Genomic DNA, 22,248 nt, shown 5'->3' with positions numbered 1-22,248 from the left:
CCGATGTTTTGAAATCTAGAATAAACACCATGGGATTACCAGAGTCTCGTCACTTCTCTGTGGAACTACCCGAGCCTCTCCACGTCTCTGATGAACTACCAGAACCGTTCCACGTCTCTGCTAAACTACCAGAATCTCTCCTCGCCTCTGCGGAACTTCCAGAGACTCGTCATGTCTCAGTCGAACTCTCTGAGCACCCGACTGTTCCTGTTGTGGCCACAGAGGCTACCCTTAACATGTTCATGTTTTATGTTTCAGACTTGCCCAACCAGACTTGTCCTCCTGTTGGTCCGGCCGCACGGATTTTGTGGTCTTCTGCTCTGCCCTGGGGGGCGTCCGTCCTGACCACACGGTTGTGGTGGTCTTCTGCTCCGCCCTGGGGTCCTTTTGCCTCGACCACAAGGATGTGGTGGTTTTCTGCTTCACCCTGGGGGGCGTCTGGTTCGACCACACGGACGTGGTGGTCTTCTGTTCCGCCCTGGGGGGCTTCCGCCCTGACCACATGGTTGTGGTGGTCTTCTGCTCCGCCCTGGGGGGCGTCCTTCCCGACCACAAAGTTATGGTGGCCTTCTGCTCCGCCCTGGTGGGCGTCACGTGATGTCCTTCTTGGACTTGTGTTTTTGTGTTTATTTTTTTGTTGTTCTTCTGTCTGTGTCTTTCTTTCTGTTTCCTTCTATGGACCTGGCCCTCCGTCCCTTGCCCGGATCCTCCGCCGGTCCACCACCCTCCTGGACTCCTTGTTTTGTGTTGTACTTCTCTTGTCTCTGTTATCCCCATTCTACCTGGTCCTCTTGTCTCTGTTTTCCCCATTTTTACCTGGCCTTCCGTCCCTCCCCCTAGTCCTCCGCCGCTCCACCTCCCTCCTGGTCTCTTTGTGTTTTTGGTTTTCCCTTGGGTTCGGGTGGAGCATCTGGCAGCTGCTCCGTGGAGGAGGGGGTAATGTCACACTGTCTAGTCTCTGTTTCCCTGGGTGTCCACTACTGACTCAGTCAGTAATTGCACTCCTGTTAATTGCACCAGGTGCAGTAACTTATTGTCATTAGCCTCCCTATAAATACCAGTCTTTCCCTGTTGTTTGTATGGAGTCCTTACCCTTCGTGTTATCAGCCTTCTCGTCTTCCGAGATTCCCCTTCGTCTTCTCGTCTTCCGAGATTCACCCTAACCTCTCGTCTTCCGAGTTCCCTTTCCTGTTCCCTCCGTTGTTTATTTGTTTGTTTATTTTGGACTGTCTGTTTGGCTTTGACCTTGGCTTGTTCGACCACGATTTGGATTACCCTTGATTTAATAAATACTAGCAATTGGATCTACTCTCTCCTGTGTCTCTCTGGTACACGAATCATCACAACATCTAACTATCCATTCCTACTAAATAAATATGTATAAACAGAATAACCCATGGTACTGAATGATTAGCCTACCATATTTATGATCCAGTTAATCATCTTTAAAGAAAATGGTACTATAAATATCCATAAAAGCATGACATTGCCATAGCATTAGTTCCTAAAAAATATGGTACTTTCTGATACTTTTTTTTTTATAGCATTCATTTAGCTGTTCATGTTAATTCATCTCCTTCAGTCAGTTAAATTATCCATTCATGTCTGAGCCTACTGATTTGTAATCTTAAAGCAACACTGTGTAGTTTTTCGACCTTCACTTCCGGAGACAGCAACAGAAGCAGAATTTGGATTCGGACGTGCCTTGATGCCTTTCTGCATTGGAATGCTGCTTCCGAAGGCAGAATTTTAGAGCTTTTGGACGCAGCCTCTGGGTGGAGTTACCCAAAAGCTAAATATTCACCTTTTTCTGGCCATAAAAATTAGCACGGCCATTTGTAAATTCTATGGGTCTAGCTTCTGGTCTCATCTGCGTCCACCTACTTTTAGCTGTACAGAATCACTCCTTTTTCTGCTCGATATTGAAAACTGGTGTCTAACCAAATTATTTTAATGTATTATCCACAGAGGTGGAAAGTAACGAATTACATTTACTCGCGTTACTGTAATTGAGTAGCTTTTTTGTGTACTTCTACTTTTTTAAGTATTTTTTTTAATCTGTAATTTTACTTTTACTTAAGTATATTTAGTTTGAAGTATTGTACTTCGCTACATTTTAAAACACATTAATTACTGAGTAAAAAAAAAATCGCTCCCTGGAAGCTATGTCAGTAAATAATGGGCAGGAGGGCAAACTGGCGCTAAAATCACAAGAAAGATGCAGACGGACAAAACAGGCGTTAGTGGTGCAGACACCGCTGAAAACGAAACCCCGTCATATTCTGAAGTTGAACTTGAAGGAAATGAAGTGAACCCCTGCCCATATTTATACTCTATTATGCTGTGTATGCTGTGCTTGCCTAGGGAGACCAAACTAGCAGTTTATAAAATCTCGACAAGACATCAACCCCACGTAATGTAAAAAAAAAAAAACAACAACGGTCAAATATGTACTATTGTGTATTATGTATTGTGTTAATCAGCTACAAGTCGGCTGACTCGATTTTCTTCTCATACATTCCCGCAGCGTCACAGTGCATTTCCCTAAAGAAGCCGAGCGACTTCAATGGGGCTTTCTTTGAACAGTTTTTTTCTGTGCTCCGAAGCTAGACGGTCATTGGATAAATGCTGCGATTATGTCCCGCCCACGGACGCTCATCGTCTCTGGAGGTGAATGAAGACTGGGCTTCCGCGTGATGATTGGAGGATCTGTCGATCTCCTTTTGACTGACAGCGGTCTGCACCATAAGAAGTCGGTGAAGCTGTTTCACGCTCAGTCCCATGATCGCGGATTTCTCAAGTGTATTCGAAAGACAAACTGCGGCAATATTTCTTGATATTTGTAAAATGCAGAACCACCACAAAATTGAATTGGTAACTAAGATTGAAAATGTGCGCGCGCACGCACACACACACACACACACACACACACACACACACACACACACACACACACACACTATAGCCATCTAGTGGTTAAAGTGATTTATTACAATTTTTAAACTGAATTTCCCCAAAAATGGGCAAAAATCTTACATTAAACCTTATAAAATTATCCATGGTATCCCCATGTATGAAAGTTAGAAATCTGGGTATTTTATGAAGTGAATTTTACCTGAAATGCTTTTTTCTTTTTTTGTAAAAAAAAAAAAAGCCTATTTAAATAAATATTTATTTATTTATAGAAATGTAAAAGATTTAAATCCTCCAAAAACTGTACAAAGTTTAGTAAAAACATAAATGAACAGAGTAAAATTATATTTGTAAAAAATTTAAATATTTTACTATTACAAAATGAAATGTTATTGTCTGGGGTCAAAAAGACCCCGAGTGTCACTACAAATGAAGACCATCAGAGGGTTATAATGTAGGCCGAAAATGAGCTTCCCCTCTTTGAAAGACCAGCAGCCGCCAATGATATATATATATATATATATATATTTATATATTTATATTTATTAAATATATATTTATATTTATATATATATATTTATATATATATATATATATATATATATATATATATTTTTTTTTTTTACAACAGGACAGCAAACTAAGAGACTTGCATTTTAGACACCATATTGCCGGTTTTTGCTCTATTTCTACAACAAAAATTTATTCCAAACACAGCCACCAAAGCAAAATTTTGCATCTCTGAGCAACATGACAGTGTTTCGTTTCTGAATGAATCAACCGTTTAAATGATTTGGTTCAATCGCAATGACTCACTTATTAACAGTGACTTGCTGACACATACTGGCCATTTTAATTTCACATTTAAAGTATCTTTTGATTTTTTTTTTTTTTATAATTAAGTTTTTATAATTTCAAATGAGCATTCAACATTTTATGTCTGGCATATCAAAACATTATTCATGCATTTGTAACTGCAGGTTAAATGCATTCTTGTCCTGCACTAAACAGTGTGTAAATACATCTAAATGCCACGTCCGATGAAGCTTTTGCATTTCCTCTGTATTGAAAAGATGAGTTTGTTGATAATGATTTGCCTGGTAACAGCCCAAATGTTTTATTATTCTAAATAACTGATTCCTTTAATTAAAAGCAACTAGTTTGAGATTAATAGACCTATCCCAGGGGTGTCAAACTCAGTTCCTGGAGGGCCGTAGCCCTGCAGAGTTTAGTTCTAACCCTGCTCCAGCACACATATCATGTAGTTTTCAAATAAACCTAAATGATTAGATTAGCTGGATCAGGTGTGTTTAATTAGGGTTATATCTAAACTGTGCAGGACTGTGGCCCTCCAGGAACTGAGTTTGACAACCTTGGCCTGTCCCATTTTTGACTCCCTCCCACTGTTAAAATGTAACTAAGTAATTTTTACTCTGAGTAAATTTTAAATGAGCTACTTTTTACTTTTACTTGAGTTGATTTTTTAGACTGGTACTTTTACTTGTACTTAAGTAAAATTTCATTAATGTAATGGTACTTTTACTTGAGTAGAATATTTTTGTACTCTTTCCACCTCTGATTATCCACGAATACATTGGTTTGTAGTGCAAACAGCAGCAACATGAATCAATATCTGACGGACATACACTCTGTGGTGCGAGCTGTACCATGTTTGTTTAAAATCCTAAGATCCAAAAACATTTCCCCAGTCTACTGTATTTCACGTCTGAACGGTAATTCAAATAAAGAGGCTCTGTTATTTTACAGCCTTATAAACTTATGACAGTGTCTGATGTACTGTATACTGCGACATTATTTACAACTAACAGACAATTGCGCTTATCAACAACATGGGGAAACGGAGCAAAAGTTAAATGGTGTTGCCTTAAACTTCTGAAAATATTATTGATTGGCAAGAGGTACGAGTATAACTGCAAACTATGAAAATCTCATTCAGCTCATTCTAAAGCTTTCACTTTTACTACGTTTACTGTTGCTTGAGCAAAATCAAATTCCCTTTAGCAAAATCCAGTCATTTGAAAAGGAATCATGCAAAAAAGATCCCCTCGTAGATTTGCAATGCTGATCAATGAAAATCTACTTTATTAAAAAAGTGACCAAAGTGACCTTCATTGCAAAACATCATTGGCCCTGTCCCAATTTGCACACTTCACATGCACTTGTCTGTTAAGTCCACCAAGATCATAGGGCACTATCAGAGTTTCCCATCCCTGCCATAGGCCCTGTGTTCCATTCAGAAGGGCTCACCCTATGCCCCCTCAAAGGAGTTAAAACGTCGGAGTGAGAGCTTCAAAGGGATTCAGAGGGTGATTGAGGGTTGCTTGAGGTTGCTATGTGCTCTCGATGTATACTTCTACCGAGCCCGCACTGAGACAAGCTCTGCAACAGACTTTTATACAACAGTCAAAGTGCCATTATGTCATGAAAGTGGACTCTGAGGAGGACTGTGAGGTTTAGGGTGTGTTTTGAGAGACATGTGGCCAAACTGCAAACTTTCCTGGCTCCAGGCAAAATTCATTCTTATCTAATACAGCAGCTGTTTACTGTAAGAGACAAGCTGTGCTTAGAGAAGTCGGCAACAAAGACATCCTTGCTTTTCCTCTACATCTTGCTCACTGTTGTACCTGCCAGTGACTAGAAACCAACTTTACTACAATTTTTTCTCGCATGCCCAGTGTGCATGAATTGTCATGTGACATGTTTTCGGTAGTATAGTGTGGACAGAGATTTTTTCTGAAATGCAGTGCGCATTGCACTTTCTCCACTTAACAGTTTATAGTTTGACTTGACTCATTTCTTTTTTATTTCTTTTTTATAAACAACAAAAGCTATCTCTACATTGAAGACAACTGACCTGCTTCTTTAAAAAAAAAAAAAGTAATAGCTTTTATATTTGTTTGCTTACCTCCCACAATTGCCAAGTGACAATTATTTGACTCTGTTTCTGAATAGTGTGTGTATAGGTGTGTTCGTTTGATATAACACATCGATCGGAGACAAAGAGGCAGTGTATGGTACGTTTAGTTGATAAATGGTTTTATTTGGCTTTAGGGGAACACCACTGTATCAGTTAGCAGCCATACAGTTAAAGTGTCTTCACTCCCGAACCATCTCTGAAACAGTGCTGAGATGCAGAAAACATGAGGACTCTTTTAAGCAGTTTAGATTCATGATTAAGGCATTTACGTACATTTATACACACATCAAGCAAATCTATCCCACCCCCTCATATTGTCAAGCTCCAAGTGAATCAGGCCATGCAAACTGAGCCTCCTCTTGACTGATTCATTTCATGAATGATCTGTACTTTTTCACGTTTGTTTTTATCACATTTGTTGGAAATCTTGCTTTTCATTCCTTTTACTCTTTTAAATTCGCTGCAAAAATTTGGTCAAATCTTGCAGTAAATTTGCTTTAATATCACCTTCACCACAATTCACCAATTTCCTCCAAGCTTTAATAAAACAATTCTACAATTCTGGTAAACACAGAACCGTATTCTGTGGGCAGATATTAAACTTTGTATATGCACAAAGGTTTATGTAAGAAGAAATATTTAAGGGTTAATATCCCTTCACATTGGCTGTTGGTGTGACTGTCTATGACCCCTCTGCTCTCTCTATTGCCTGCCCGTCACCTGCAGGAAGAGAAGAGAACTGGATCCATCACCACCAGCTGCAGTGCTGCAGACAAACACAGGTGTTTACAGCAGGAACAACAACAACAAACTTAAAAAACAATGTACACAGACTCATGCTTCTTTTTTCAGTTGGGGTCCAGAGCATGCCCAAGACCATATTTAAGCCAAAAAAAAAAATTGTGCATAAAGAAAATGTTACTGTATTTTGGTATAAAAATGTCCATTAAAATGAAAGACCTTCCTCCCTGTTCCAACTACTATAAAGTGATAGAAATGTATGCTTTATTTAAATGGTAAAGCATTTATACATCATGGTAGCCATTGTTGTAATGCCAATAAAATAATTTAATTTAATACAATTTTACAGCATTTTTACTATAAAACATACCAAGTATTATAGTAAAATACTGTAAATATTATTTTTGTCATAATTTTTATTTTACTGTAATACAGTAAAATATATGATAATATTAAGAAAAGTAATGAGAAATAAGACAAGTAAAATGTCCAGATGCATTACACTAATAAGAATTGTGTAAGGGAGTCACAAATCCTAATGGTTGTAAAAGTAGTCTTCATATTCTTTTCACAAAAAAAGTGGCCCGGACATATAACGAATTTCAAACACAAAGCAGAAACACAAAAATAAAAGGGCTAAACACAGGAAAATTTTACACATTTTAGAAGGAAACCATGCCACGGATTAGAAAGAAAATGTTGGAAAGAGACACTGGGAAAGAGAGAATAAGAAATATACGTAAAGAGATCAGGATGGAGAGGAAGATTTACTTCAGAAACAGAGATCCGCTCCAGCAAGAATGAATCGATCAAGAGGAGGTCATTTTTGAACACAGGAAGGAATAGAGGGATATTTAGCAGCAATCGTCTCTAAAGCGTCAGAATCTATATTGCAGAAGGATTTTCCCAGACTACAGAAGCACAATGCACTCTTCTCTCCCAAATCTAAATGCTGAAACCCTCCCCAAGAAATCCATAAATATTTAATCTTTTATCTCATCAACCTCGTTGAACTCCATGCTGCGTCGTTTGCCCGGGCTGTGACCAGTGCAATTAAGGAAACCATAAATGGATGGATGGATGCATTAATTAATGTTCAAAAAATGCTTTGCATGAGAATGTGAATGAAACATTCTTTCCCCTATGAGTGAACTTATTTAAATGAACTTGGACACTTTCAATCATGTGGGTATAGATGCTCTTAAATTGCTGGAAAATCAGGAGAGGTGGCCTGTCCCTGTGCTAGGCTCGTGAAATATCAGGACTCAAGTGAAAGCTCTATATAATGGATTTGCTTTTGCTCTATGAATAATTACCTCTTCCAAGTCCAAACTCATTTATTTTTTAAATCAAATAGCACCGAGAGGTTGGAACCTGCAAACTTGGTCCATTTGCACCGATTGCCTGTGCATTTGGATCACCTTTCCTTGTGCTGTCATGCACTACTGGCAATAATGGCACATGAACACCAAGTGTGACGGGGGTCTTTGCTGTCTTGATGTGAAAAAGAAACATTTTGCCATCATTTACACTCCCTAATGTCATTTTGATCCCATATTATTGTCTTTTCTTTAGTAAAACACAAAGACGTAAACGTAAAGTTCTTATGTTCCTTATAACAGAAGTGCATGATGGTTTTTACTGCCAACCCCCACCCAAAACAAAACAAAAAAGCGGTCTATATGAAGTCAAAAATCTCACTTTCATTTGCGTTGAATAAAAAAAAAAATGGCACTTTTTTTTCTGCTAGGTCTTGACCCAAAAATGAAAATTCTGTGATCATTTAATCACCATTATGAAGCCTTAACCTTTTCTGGATCTTTTAAGTTTAAGTTACCTGGATTGACCAAAGTCTAATGGTTTTAGAATGACAGACTAAATGATGACAACATTTTCATTTCCGGGTGAACAATCAGTTTATGTTTTGAAAGCAAGTGATATATGAAGATTATATTTCAGAAGTTACGTCACACAAATCATACAACATCAGAAGACTTGCACAAATTGCACGAACAATAATTATGATACTTCAATGAGCTCTGAAGTTTACTCAGCATGCACTTCTGTTGTATTAAAAAACACAAACTCCAACTTTCTGCCTAATATCTCTTTTTGAAAGAAAGTAAATGATGACAAAATTACCATTTTTGGCTGAACTACTTCATATACTCTCTGCACAGATGCTGTTTAATCTCTTGAGTGCTATACAGAAAATTAGCCAGCATTCCATTTACTGACTCATTGCTTTTCCCGCAGAGATCCTGATACATCAGTAGATGAAATCAGCCATACCTAGTGAAATGAAAGTGAAGATGGGTGGATGATGTTAGTTTGGTGGTGGTGTTGTGTGTTGATGTGAATTTGGCAGAGGGCCAGGGAGGTAAGGAGGACACGGAGTGTGAGTGAGTGAAGTATAGCAGTATAGCAGATCGGTGATGGTACGCAGCTTTACTTGCTCTTGACCTCAGCAGCCTTTTCGCCCTTTTCACTCTTGCTGTCTGCCTTATTGCTATCGCTCTTCTTCTCCTTTTCCTTCTCTTTCTCCTTTTCCTTTTCTTTCTCTTTCTCCTTCTCATTCTCTTTCTGTTCCTTTGGGCTCTTCTTTTCTTCCTTTTCCTTCTTCTCATCAACTTTTTCCTTTTCCTTCTCATCCTCCTGTTCTTCCTCCTCCTCGTGTCCTTCCTCCTGTTCTTCTCCTTCCTCGGCCTCCTTTCCTTCCTCTCCTCCCTCCTCCTCTCCTTCTTCTTCTTCCTTCTCCTCCTCCTCTTCTTGCTCTTCTTCTTCCTCTGTTTCAGGTTTGGCTTCGACCTTTCTGTAGGTGCTTAGAGCATAAGTGCGGCTCGATGGATAAGAGTAGGCAGACTGCAGCATGGCTCCGCCCACTGAGCTCAGACGGCATTCCTCACCTTCCAGCAACTTCCTGTTGGGAACGACCATATATGGATAAATATGGAACACTGATAAAAGACACTAAAAGATGATTACATCAAATGCAATTAGTTTTGAGTCTGACCGGTAGGCTGCGATCTCAATGTCCAGTGCCATCTTGACATTCAGCAGGTCCTGGTATTCGCGCAGGTGGCGGGACATCTCACCTTTTGTGCTCCTCAGAGCAGATTCCAGCTGCTGAATAGTGTCCTACAGTGCAAACAAGACTTTTATGTCTCCAAGAACACAATTCTGATAGGACATCTAATGAATTTTTTTTGAAAACCATTAGAAAATGTATTTTATTAAAGCAGGGTCAAAAACTTTGAGAGCCATTGTAAAGCACACACACATATATATATATAAAATAAAATTAGAAAAATGAAGAATAGGAGCAAATTTACTAGTGGCCACTAATGTATGTATGCACTCACCTGTAGCTCGCCGATCTCGTTGTTGTGGCTGTCCTCCATGTCTGCCAGCTGTCTCTCTAAGGCCTCATTATGGGTTCTCAGGGCCTCGATCTCCAGCGTGCGGGCCTGCAGCTGTCTGCGGTACTCAAACAGCTCATCCTTGGTCTGCTTCAGAGCGTCGTTGTTACGCACTGCTTGCTCAGTTACAGTAGTGAACTTAGAGTGGTACCATTCCTCCGCCTGCTGCTGGTTCCGGGCAGAGAGAGACTCGTACTGGGCACGAATGTCCTTCAGGGCCACTGCAAGGTCAGGCTTACTGACGTCCATCTCAACAGACACCTGAGCATGAAAAACAGTCAACAAACTAATTGTTAAAATATATCATATAATGTCAGATTTAATATAAATCTAACATTAAAATATAAGTCTAATGCTAATAATCTAATAACACTATTATACAGCCTGATCTTAAAAAATATTGATAGGTTGTTGACAGCCAAAATAGGATTACACTACCATTCCAAAATGTAAGATTTTTTCTATATTTAATTTCTACTTTACGACGGATGAATTAAATTAATCAAAAGTGACATTTATAATGTTTCAAAAATGTTCTATTTCAAAGAAATACTGTTCTTAAAAGAATACTTGAAACTGTATCACAGTTTCCACAAATATATTACGACGCACAACATTGATAATAATGAAGAAATATTTCTTGAGCAGCAACTCAGCATATCAGAATGATTTCTGCAGGATCATGGGACACTAAAGACTCAGTTTTATCACATGAATAAATTACATTTGACAATATTTTAAAATAGAAAACAGTACTCCTGAAACTTTTCGATGGTGTTGAATACCATAAATAGTCTTTAATTCATAACATTGACTAGTATTGATCTGGTTTGGAAACGGCAATTTAGTTGCTGATTCATTATTAATTTCTAATGAATAATTACTTCCCTTGACAACTCGTTTACATTTGAGCTTAAGGGAAAGTAAATTACAGCTATACATAAAGTATAAATATGAGACATTCTGTACATATATAGAAAGTTGCTCAAATGTGTCAGTAATCATTTGAATATACTGATACATAAACAGGTTTCCAGTGAATGTAATCAATAAACCAATGTCCATCAGTTAGTGAAGTTGCACTGGCAGTGAAAAAGCAGTAGAGCTGATATATGCTGTGCTAATGTTGTCCATGGCACATTTAATCAGTCTTTGAGTGTAATGTGTGGTAATGAAGTTTTGAGCCCTTGGGGCTGCGGGCTGGAGTGCAGACTCAGGGGTTTTAATGCACAATGAAAGATGAAGCTGCCTGAACACTTTCACGGGATGCAACAGCAATTCATCAACCACACGCAGAGAACAACAATCAATGCATGATGAGCATCAGCTTACATCAGTTACATTCCAATTTTTTATTTTTAGACATAACACTGAAGGGAAGTTTATTACTTTTATCCAAGATATTTTTAAATGAAACTCAGCTGGAAATGTTATCTACTGTAGTATAGAAATACTCTCAGAAGTAGCTGAGGGATTCTAAAGTGAGGCAGTCCCTCTCAAGTAAGCTGCAGTGCGGGGTCCTGCTGCACTCTGCAGCCACACCTAAAATCCTGCGCTACTGCATCGTCATCTGCCATTGGCAAGAGGTAAGGAAGTTTAAACATCCCATCACCTACAACCTTCTTTTAACTCTTAATACATTTCTCCCTCTCTAAGTACTTGTTCTTGTCTTGGTCTGATGCTCTAGATGTTAAAGTTGCATGAGAGAAGGGACTGGCATTATAAATGCACGTTCTGATGGTGCAGTGCAGGGTCAGATTCTCAATGTCGGAGCTGCAGTGCTGTAAATTCTCCCAGACACACACCGCCCTCAATGACACTGCACAGTCATGATACGCAAACCCACACTATGAGTTATTAATAAACATAGCATTTCATTGCATTTTTTAAATACAAAGTTTTTACATGCTTTTCATAATCATATCTTTTCAAATAAGTTTTTATCATACATAGTAAAAAGTTGCTAGCTTATAAAGATATTTCTACCTTATATGACCTTAAATGACTTTAACTCATGTAAACCAGTGTAGTCAGGTTGATTCACTCATATTAAATATAAAACTATAATATAAATATAATAATTTAAATAGAAACATAATAATATTTAAAATAATAATCATGTTTAAATAAAAGGACATTTTTGTTTCCTGACAAAACATTTGCCAATATATACCATGTTAGCAATTACCAAACCATCTAAAACATGATATATCTGTCTTAACCACAACTTGTTAGATTTTACAGGAAGTTGATAAAAGTTTAATTCCCATAGATCTGCATCTTTATGCCACTGCATAAATCACACTGTCATGAATGACACTGCAAGACAGTAATATGAGATATTAATGACCATAGTACATCAAAACATATTTCTATGCTTTTCATAATTCTTCTCAAATTACTGAATTTTTGCAGATAGTATCTAAAGCATATTTTAGAATAATTGACCGAATATTTTTATATAGTGATTTAAATTACATCTAAAGCATATGCATCACTTGGCTTTGCATGATTTTAATAATTTTATTTCTATGCTTCTTTTCTATGCAATCTTTTTATTTTATTATATGTTAGATATAAAATATTTAGGTTTCTCATACCTGGCTGGCCTGAAGCGACGCCTGTAACTCCTGCATCTCCTCCTCGTGCACTTTCCTGAGGAACGCGATCTCATCCAGCAGGGACTCAACTTTCTTCTCGAGCTCCAGGCGGGACAGGGTGGCGTCGTCCACGTCCTTGCGGTATCCCTTCAGGCTGTTCTCGGCCTCCTCCCGCAGTCGGGTCTCCTCGTCCAGCTTCTCCTTGACGCGCTCCAAAGCCTCGTTCATCTGCACGCAGTCCAGGTGCATCTGGCTCTTCTCGTGCGTCAGCTCCTCGACGCGCGCGCGCATCTCGCGGATCTCCTGCTCGTAGAGGTCGTGCAGGCGCGACGGCTCGTTGTGGCGCTGGCGCAGCAGCGCGACCTCCGCCTCCAGAACTTTGTTGTGTTGCTCGAGGTTGTGCACCTTCTCGATGAACGTCACGAAGCGGTCGTTCAGGCCCTGCAGCTGCTCCTTCTCGTTGGTGCGGATGATCTTCAGCTCGTTGGTGATTGCGGTGGTCTGCGTCAGGTCCACGCTGTCCTGCATGGACTGGAAGCCACCGCCGCGGCTGGATCCGAGTTTGGTCCTGTAACTTGAGGAGGTAATCATGGGGGATGGAGAGCCGTATGTGCGGTGCTGCTGCTGGGGTCCAGAGCGATAACTCACCGTCACCCGGGACGGGCTGCTGCCCACGGGGACGCGCCGTGGCGCATCTCCAAAAATCTTCCTGTAGGAGCTGCTCGTGTACATGTCGCCGGAATAACTCATGCTGAAATGGTCGAGATCACAGACCGAGTGAGTGAAGTATGTGGATGTGGGAAGACAGAGAAAGAGAAAGAGAGAGAGAGAGTGCCAGTCGGGATGGCACACCGGCATCTTTTATAGGTTGAGACCGCGAGCATCATCTGACGCAGGGGCGGTGGTACAGGGGGAAACCTGCAACCCTGAGCAAAAAGACAGAGTCCCAGGAGAGAGCTCAGTCATTTGCTGTCGTGGCCCCTCCTGCTTTTTCATGCGATGGAGATAAAAGTGAGGATAAATAAAAGAAATATAAATATAAGACAAAAGAAGTACAAACGAAAAGCTACATTTGAGGGACCAAAATGTAGCCTAAAAGTCTGTAAGTGGTTCAAAACCTGTTTTGAGGACCTTGAAATTCAAGTCCCCACAATAGGGAAGATGAGGCACCCATTTCCAGAAGATTCCGGGGAACCAAAATATTCATAATGGGATATTTATTATATTCTTTATCATGAATATAGAGATAGTTAATCTCAGATATAAAGACAGACACACATAAGAGAGACATGACAGACAGATAGATAGATAGATAAAAATAATATAGAAATTATATAGCTAAAATGGAAAAAGTAAGGCTGCAGAAACATCAAGCACAAATGTGAAGGAATCAAACTGATTTTGTGAGTGTATGCATGTTATTTCATCGACTGATGTGTGTGAGCAGAGGTGCTGCATGTCTGTGTGGGACTGAAGCATGTTGCAGTGAGAGGGAGTGTCTGACTCTGTGTCTGTTGTAATGCGGGTGGCAGCCTGTGCCTCTGCAGTGTCTGAATACTGAATGAGACACAGAGGTCTCACCCTGATGACCCTCCTTGATGCAGAATCCTCTGCAGATTCAAAATCAGCTGACTTTCTGCATTCTCCTCAAACATACAGTGCATCTATAAAAAAAAAGAAAGAGAAAAAAAAAGGTTACCGAAGACATGTTATGGTGCATGTCACAAAATACATATGAGGGCTGCAAAAGTGTGTGTTCTTCATGAAGCTGCATCCCATCGCACTTTTTTCATGATGAGTCATCAGTATTGGCTGTCGGGGAGCAGTATGGGGGTGTTCTGAGTGCAGGACTGTCGTACACCACAGACCTGGGCTGAGGCTAAGGGCAGGAGCCACACCTCAGGACGGGCTTTAGCATCATCACACAGAAACCCCTGGAGACGTGCTGCAGGCCCATGTTTCACTCCACTAGAGAGAGAAAGAAAGAGACATTAAGACCTGAGAACAAGCATTTTCTCAGTTTGAGGTCGATATAGGCTCAAGACCACTGCAGTGAAATCAGCCCAACATGGAATATACAATGGACCATTAAAATTTCTGACATTATTTGAATATACATTTTTTATTATTCTTAATATAAAATTTGTGTTACTGTAATGAAAAAAATGTTGATAAAGATCAATAGATGGATAAATAGATATAGATAAAATTAAAAAGATATTCTTTCAATACATTGAAATATTCTTATTATATATATATATATATATATATATATATATATATATATAATATTCTAATATATATATATATATATATATATATATACATATATACTGCAATATTGTAAACGTCATTTATTACCAATCATGCCAATAAAGCTTATAAAATAGAGACAGAGATGGATAGATTAATATAAAGAAAGAATAAATATATAAAATCAAAAGAAAGTAATACATTATTTTGATAATTTTTGATGATAGATAGATAGATAGATAAAAATATAAATAAAGTAAAGAATAAAGTCTGTTTTTGAACCATTGATTTTTTTGTGTCATTATTTAAATGGAGATTAAGCACAAGTTCTTAACATGGATTATTATGTTGCCAAAAATTATGCTGACGTATGGATGGATGGACAGATTTTGTACCGACAATCAAACTGTCAGTATTTCTCTAAACCATCCACTAGAGGGCGTGATATACTCATGAATTCACACTCTGCTCTTCTGCTCTGCTCGACAGCTACAGTAGAATGAGCAAATTAATGCTGCTCATTTCATTATTCTGCAAATGTCAACGATACATATATCTTATTCTATTCATAGTACTGTGGCATTATGATGAAATATATTTTTTTACAGGAGATTATTTACTTTGTTACAGTGAATTTATTGACAAATCCCCATGAATGGAATGAAATATGTCTGTATATTTCTAGAACCGCCTGTTGTTTGGTATCTACGTGAAACCCCATCCCACTATGTATACGCACAGAGACAAACATAACTCACCCCGAAACGTTTTAGCTGGTTAAAGAGTCAACTACACCACTAATGTATTCACAGAAGCTGTCTCTCTCTCTTTACAAACACACACACACACACACACACACTTGCGCACATGACCATCACTCTCAAGCCCTCCTTACTGTGTTGAGACTAAAATAGAACTTTGTGTTCAGGAAGGGAATTCCTTGTGCAAATTCACTTAAAGTTTAAAATAGAGGACAAATACAAACACCCTTTATAAATAGACTATTGTAGAACAGGCTTTGAAGAAAATCAAGAAAGTGATTGCAGTCTAACACTATATACACTATATACACACAGAAGCACCCATTCTTGAAACTGAAAGTTAAACACTAGCTCTTAATTACAGTATTGCAAATATATAGATAGGTAGATAGATAGATAGATAGATAGATAGATAGATAGATAGATATTTAGATTGTTGTGTTGTGTTAAATAGATATTTAACTATTCCTAATTTAAACTAAATGCAATTTTATTTTATGGTTTTTCCTTATATGACCTGTTTTCATGGGTTCTACACATATAAGTAGCTTATAGATGATTGCTCAGATGTGTCAGTGTGCTTCAAAGGCAAAAAGACTGTGTTCACTCATGTTGTCAGTGTGCTGTGTGTTTGGACTCATGTGCGGCGGAGGGTGGATTTCTCTTTTGTTGCCAGTCCTCTCCTTTCGCTCTCGCTCCCCCTCAGTTCTGCTCCCATGAGATCACAGCCCACATCCAGCCTCTCTGCTCTCCATCTGTTAGCTCACAGCCCCGTGGCAGCTCCACCATGTTGTTTCCTGTATGACTGTGGAGGAAGGAGGCGCTCTGCCCACTCACACTGACCGGACAACAGTTCACCATCATCTGCCACTCGCTTTGATTGTGATGGTGAGAGCGTTGCTCGTCTCATTGAACATGAATGTCCTCAGGTGGTGTGAGGTCACACACACATCTAGAGGATGTGATGTCGCACCTGAGCACATTCATGCTCAGTCATGAACTACTGATAAATATTACTTTCATTTTACAGCACTGGTTATTAATCTAGGCTAATGCAGTGAAACAGGTTAAAATATAATATATAGGATATATAAAATGCCGACATGTACAATAAAATTAATGATACATTTAAGACAATTAAAATAAAATCATAATAAATTATATTATGTATTATATTATATATTTGTAACAATTATATATTTAAAAAATAGAAAAAATATAATATATATATATATATATATATATATATATATATATATATATATATATTTTTTTTTTTTTATTATATATTATTTCTAATATTATTATATATATTTACATAAGAATATAATAGTCCAGGCCTTCTGATATGAGAAACAGCAGGGTGTATTCCCTCATATTCCGGTGTGTGTTTTAGGGTACATGTGTTAAACGGGGCAGAGATGAATGCTGCTGTATATGTGGAGCATGAAGGTTGCTGCAGCTGGCTGCTGGATAAGCTGCCGGATTTGTCTAATCTGACAGTTGAGGGTGGAGAGAGGAGTCAAACAGACTCTAACCCACACACACACACACACACCTCAAACTGTCCCACAGACAGCAGCAATAATGCTCAGTTCCTGTCAAAAATATTGACCCACAAATTGCTACTAATCCTCTGAGTTACCTTTGCACTCTAGTCTCCCTACTAGACTACATGAATGCACTGCAAAACAATTTTTCTAAATATCTACTTTCTTGTTTTGCAGTTAACCATCCACAAAACAAGATCAACCCAGTAAGCAAACACTTCTGTCTTGCATTTACATTGAATCATTTAGCAAATATTTTATCCAAAGCATCTAGTCTTGTGTCATGTTTAAGGTATAAAGCTATAAGGTATATATGGAATAAATTTAGAAATATATAGAAAAAAATGAAAATGTAAAAATCTAAATACTCTTTTATACAGCATATAGTCTACAAACATTCTCTCAAAATGAGTTTTACCTCATGCAATTTCACTTCTCAGGCAAGTTTATCTTTCTTAAAATATACAGTATAGAGATAATTTTACTGGGATTTTTTTATTATTAATAATGCTCTTCTTCAATTACAAAATATTGAAAAAATATTTTTAAAAGAAGATTAATGAAATATGTTTCACAATAAAAAATATTTAACGTTAAATTTAATATGCTGCTGGTGGCATCTTTGTAATTATTTGTAGCAATTTCTCAAATAGTTTCTACACCAATTTGTTTGGACATAGTTCAACACTGTGGCTGAATGAACAGCAAATCAGAATCAAATGGAGAAGAAAAAAAAAAAAAGACCTCTTCTACCTAATTCCACTATAAAGCAACTTCCATGGAAGTTATACGATTTTTCTTGGAACTATAGATGCCAATAAAGAACCTTGAATTTGGAGTGTACTTCTATTTTCATTTTGTTCAGAAAATACTAAGTATGCTTAGAGAGGGGAGAGAAACAGATCCTTTATAATGACCATAAAGAATTACAGCTTTGCAGTCGTAATCCAAGTAGGGTGTCGAAACCCTGATAACACTCATATCTCTTCTTCTTAGTCTGGTTTATCGCTTCTGCTTTTGTACTCTAAAAACGACACCTACCCTTCCCCCTTCATACTTCCATCCTCCGTTCTGCTCTCTGATCTAGTCATTGAAAGACAGCTCAGATAATATCTGCCTATATTCAGGGCTTCAACTGCATATTAAAAGATCTGTGGGGCCAGAGAGAAAAATGGCCACTTATTCACATAACTGGCACGTCTTAGACCGTCTCAGTCCAATTGTCAAATCATTAAGAGACCTTATGAAATCACAATTGTAGATTTGTGACTTAGTTCATGCATTCTAGCTTTGCTGTCATCGATATAATATAAGACTTTTTTGGTCCAAAAAAGGATGTATATACATTTAAAATGTACAATATTTTTTGTTAGAGTGGGCTAAAACTATTGATGATGCATATTGTTTTCTACATTGTTCTTCTGACAACAACCCGGCCACTATATTATAATGACCACCTGCCACCAGCAACTAACAAGTGCAAGAAATTCAGGATTTGTTAGTGTTCTGCATGATTTTCCCTTCCTGAGCAAGTCAAGCACAAACCCCGCCCAGCAGGCGATTTCATTGGTCAGCTCGGTCACGCAGTCACCTGTCAAGAGAAGGTCAGACTACAATGGATTCAGAAATCCTATGGATGGATCTGATCACAGCAAACATGGATGTTTCTATCATGATGTGCTACTAATGCTTAAGCTTATAAGGTTAAGACTTTATTATTTGTTTTAGCATTGTTCAGGCATTCAGCACTGTGACTGACACGAACAATGAAATCATTAGAAACGCCTATAGGTTTGAAATTATGCATGACACTGGTTACACTAACTTCTAACTTTGCAACCACTTGTTGGTTGGGTAAGGAAAGAAAGGAAATGGCTAAATTGTGTTGATCAGAATGCTTAGTTTCTTCTTAATTTCTCTTGTCCATGGAAGAAGTAGTCATGTTCTCGCCAGGCAGTAATACTATAATACAGCTGTAATACTACATTAATGCTACAGTTTCTGTACCAGTAAGTTCTTAATTGCCAAATATAACACCTCTAACTAAAACTTTTTTTTTAGTAGCAACATACTAATTGCAAAAGTGTATTGAATAGTAGTCGTTTCAGCATTTTTGTGGATGGCCCTTAAAAGGACAGTAACACAAAATGTAAAATAAAATGGCTCCATCTTGTTCTGAATCTGTATGCATAGTTTTTTTTTCTGTTAAAGACAAAGTATTTAATCCATGCAATAAAAGCCAATGGAGTCCAATATTTTTGTGTTCTGAAGAAGTAATAAATACAATTTTGGAATGACGAAAGTAAATGTTAAAAGTAAAAAATAATATTTTTGGTGAACTATACATTTCATAGAAGACTTAAAAGACAAATAGTCCGCAAATTCTATCAAAAGAGCACACAGAATAAATGAACTCAGCTGAACAATAATACCACTATTTTCTCCAGTAAACCTGCTTTATAGTTGAAACTGAAGGTGTAATTATAACCAAAGGTATTGTTTCCTAATTAAAGAATATTGTAAGATGAACACTCTTTTTTTCAGTTTATTTTGCTTTGAATCAGTCTGTATTGAAGAAAGTGCTATTTAAATGTGATAATTGCATACAATAACCCCCACCCCCCCCCACACCTTTTAACTATTGTATAGCAACGCAGTCAGATGAAATTTACAGTTCGGATGATCAGCTCATAAAATGTTCACAGAAAAGTGCCCATTAAACAAAAAAAGATGGCAGGATCCATGTCACGTACTTCTGGATCTGCATGCGTCAACACATTGACGGAGATAAATGTGAACACTAACTTTATCTATGACCATTTTACCAATGAATCAATCAAAACCACAAAAAAATATATATATATAAATATATACTTTTTTTTTTAAACGGAAACAAATACACTGTTGACATTTTCAGTTTTTTATTTTAAGTTCATTCCTTTTAACCACATATTTAGCAGTCAACATCAAAGTAGCCCAATTCTTAAAAAGTAACAGCATAGAAATGTCCATTTCTGATTGGATGTAAAACAGACAAAAACCTCTTTCGTTTAGCTTACAAGAGGCAGTACATCTTCAAGGACGAGTGTGTGTACGTGTATGTGTTTATGTATATTTGGAAAGGTGTGAAACACCTGAGACGCAGTCACGATCACTGGGAATGACTGGCGATGGGTTCATTTCAGCAGACCACGTTTGCAGTCAGTTTCTGATTAAACATCTATTGTTTCCATACATTTGTGTGTCTTAAGGCTTTAGCCGTTTCGTACTCTACGTACAGTACATAACCCATATATACAAATCAAAAGTAGTACATCTACACCCCACCGCGGTGACATCATTAACTGTGACAAGCGCAGCGCCGGGACAGAAAGGGTTCGTGTTATAGCCTTGTATACAGTCTATGGTTATAGCGGGAAATTCACATCTGTGTGAGTGACAGCACCGTAGAGTCTTTCACGTAGCATTCGTAAGTGCAACACGTTAGCTATGTCCCGCCACTGGTGTTCACAGAAGACAGCGTATGAGAGGAGTAAAGCAGACTCGGAAAGTCGAGGGAAAAAAGGTCAAACTGCACAGAAATCGAGCTTACATCGGTGAGAGCGGGTCGTGAGAAGCTTCAAGACACCAACTGTTAACAAAACATAATCTTGAGAAGGAATTTCACTTTTTGTTTGCACTTTTTTTAAACACTTGTAATGAAGAAAAACAAGACAAAAAAGCATATCAATACAAAAGGCATATAGCCCTAAACCCCCTGCCCTCCCTCTCCAAAGAGGAAGAAAAAAAAAAAGAAAAAAAGAAAAATCAAACCCTTTCTCTCTGTCTGTGGACAGTGACGTCACAAACAAGCAAACATGTATATATTTATATATATTACAAACCACACCCTCCCTTTTCCAAAATACACCGTGCTCTAATGCTCTCATGGCTACAACTCACACAAAAATTATACTTATTTTTTATTCATACATTTTTGGGGGGATTTTATTTGAAATATTCAAAACTACCAGCATTCTAGCAGCATTCCATGTGTTAAGAATGAACAATTCAGTCTGTTTTTTGGTGCATCTAAAAAGTTCTAAAAAATTTAAAATTCTACATTTTAAGATTTTAGTTCGTGATGCAACAGTAGATTTCAGTACATTCAAACATACAGATCCTTCACTAGGCTCTTAAAAGAACCCCCTTTCCTCACTAGTGTTCTAGAAAAACGCTTCTCCCTAGTCTGATCAGGCACGACATAACAAGCTACTCTCATTACCCACTTTCCACAATCGCAGTGCCACCAACACGCTAACAAAGACGTCCCAATCATATTTTTTTTTATAGTTTATCATACATTTTATGCTTTTTTTTTTAGTCAACACGTTTTCATTTTTGTGCAGGAAAAAATATAGAATGAACGTTTTTGAGTCAGATTTTAGGATGTGTAAAATAGGATATATATTTATACGTATGTTTATATAGTGCAAATCAACTACACATTGAAACTAACGAGAAGGAGAACCAAAGCAACCACTACTTAAATATATTCTCATATATATTTTTATAGTCTGTTTTAACATATAATGTGATCAAATATAAATACTTTATTGATATACGTACATATAGGGTAAATATCTCTCTGTTTCTGTCAACTATATACATATGACTACATTTAGCTGAAATGGTGAACAGCTGGGCAGCAGGAGTGAAACTGCAATGCAGTGCTGCATCCACCAACGAACACACACACACACACACACACACACACACACACACTCTCTTACAATGAGCCTGATGGCGCAGGAGCAGAGGTCTGTCGCTCATACAATAGGTAATCTGAAGCCTCAGACCTTCGTGTCAGCGTCTGCAGTCCAAGCAATGACACAAACCTCTGCTCTACCATGGAATGTGCTTCTAGAATCGCCCTTGGGGCTGAACAGTCGAGAGAAAGGAAAACAGACAAACATGGAGAAAATGCATCGCACACACACCAAATTCGCCACTGTCCTTAGAGAGAGAGGAAGAGATACCTGAGATCCAGAAGTCACAAACCTTCCCACCCTGTTTCATAAACCCAACCCACAA

General features: G+C 38.0%; 1 protein-coding gene across 1 annotated transcript; it reads right to left on the bottom strand.

Annotated features, from left to right (window-relative positions):
* Positions 1-8,327: 8,327 nt before the first annotated feature.
* neff1 (neuronal intermediate filament family member 1) lies at positions 8,328-13,471 on the bottom strand. Its single transcript, XM_059548716.1, has 4 exons — positions 12,612-13,471; positions 9,955-10,272; positions 9,606-9,730; positions 8,328-9,512 (listed from the first exon to the last, which is right to left on the bottom strand). Exons 1-4 carry the CDS (start codon positions 13,467-13,469, stop codon positions 9,041-9,043), a joined length of 1,773 nt encoding a protein of 590 aa, XP_059404699.1. The 5' UTR covers positions 13,470-13,471; the 3' UTR covers positions 8,328-9,040.
* Between the last annotated feature and the right edge of the window lie 8,777 nt (positions 13,472-22,248).

This window comes from Carassius carassius, chromosome 4, assembly GCF_963082965.1.
Source record: "Carassius carassius chromosome 4, fCarCar2.1, whole genome shotgun sequence".
NCBI classification, from domain to species: domain Eukaryota; kingdom Metazoa; phylum Chordata; class Actinopteri; order Cypriniformes; family Cyprinidae; genus Carassius; species Carassius carassius.
This window is presented reverse-complemented; position numbering and strand designations above follow the sequence as displayed.

Bases quoted from the DNA above. Each gene is read 5' to 3' on its own strand.
- neff1 (XM_059548716.1), bottom strand. From the start codon at position 13,469: ATGCCGGTGTGCCATCCCGACTGGCACTCTCTCTCTCTCTTTCTCTTT. The intron at 10,273-12,611 runs GTATGAGAAACC...TTTCATGCTCAG, and splicing joins CGTCGCTTCAGGCCAGCCAG to GTGTCTGTTGAGATGGACGT. The intron at 9,731-9,954 runs GTGAGTGCATAC...TTTGCACTGTAG, and splicing joins ACGAGATCGGCGAGCTACAG to GACACTATTCAGCAGCTGGA.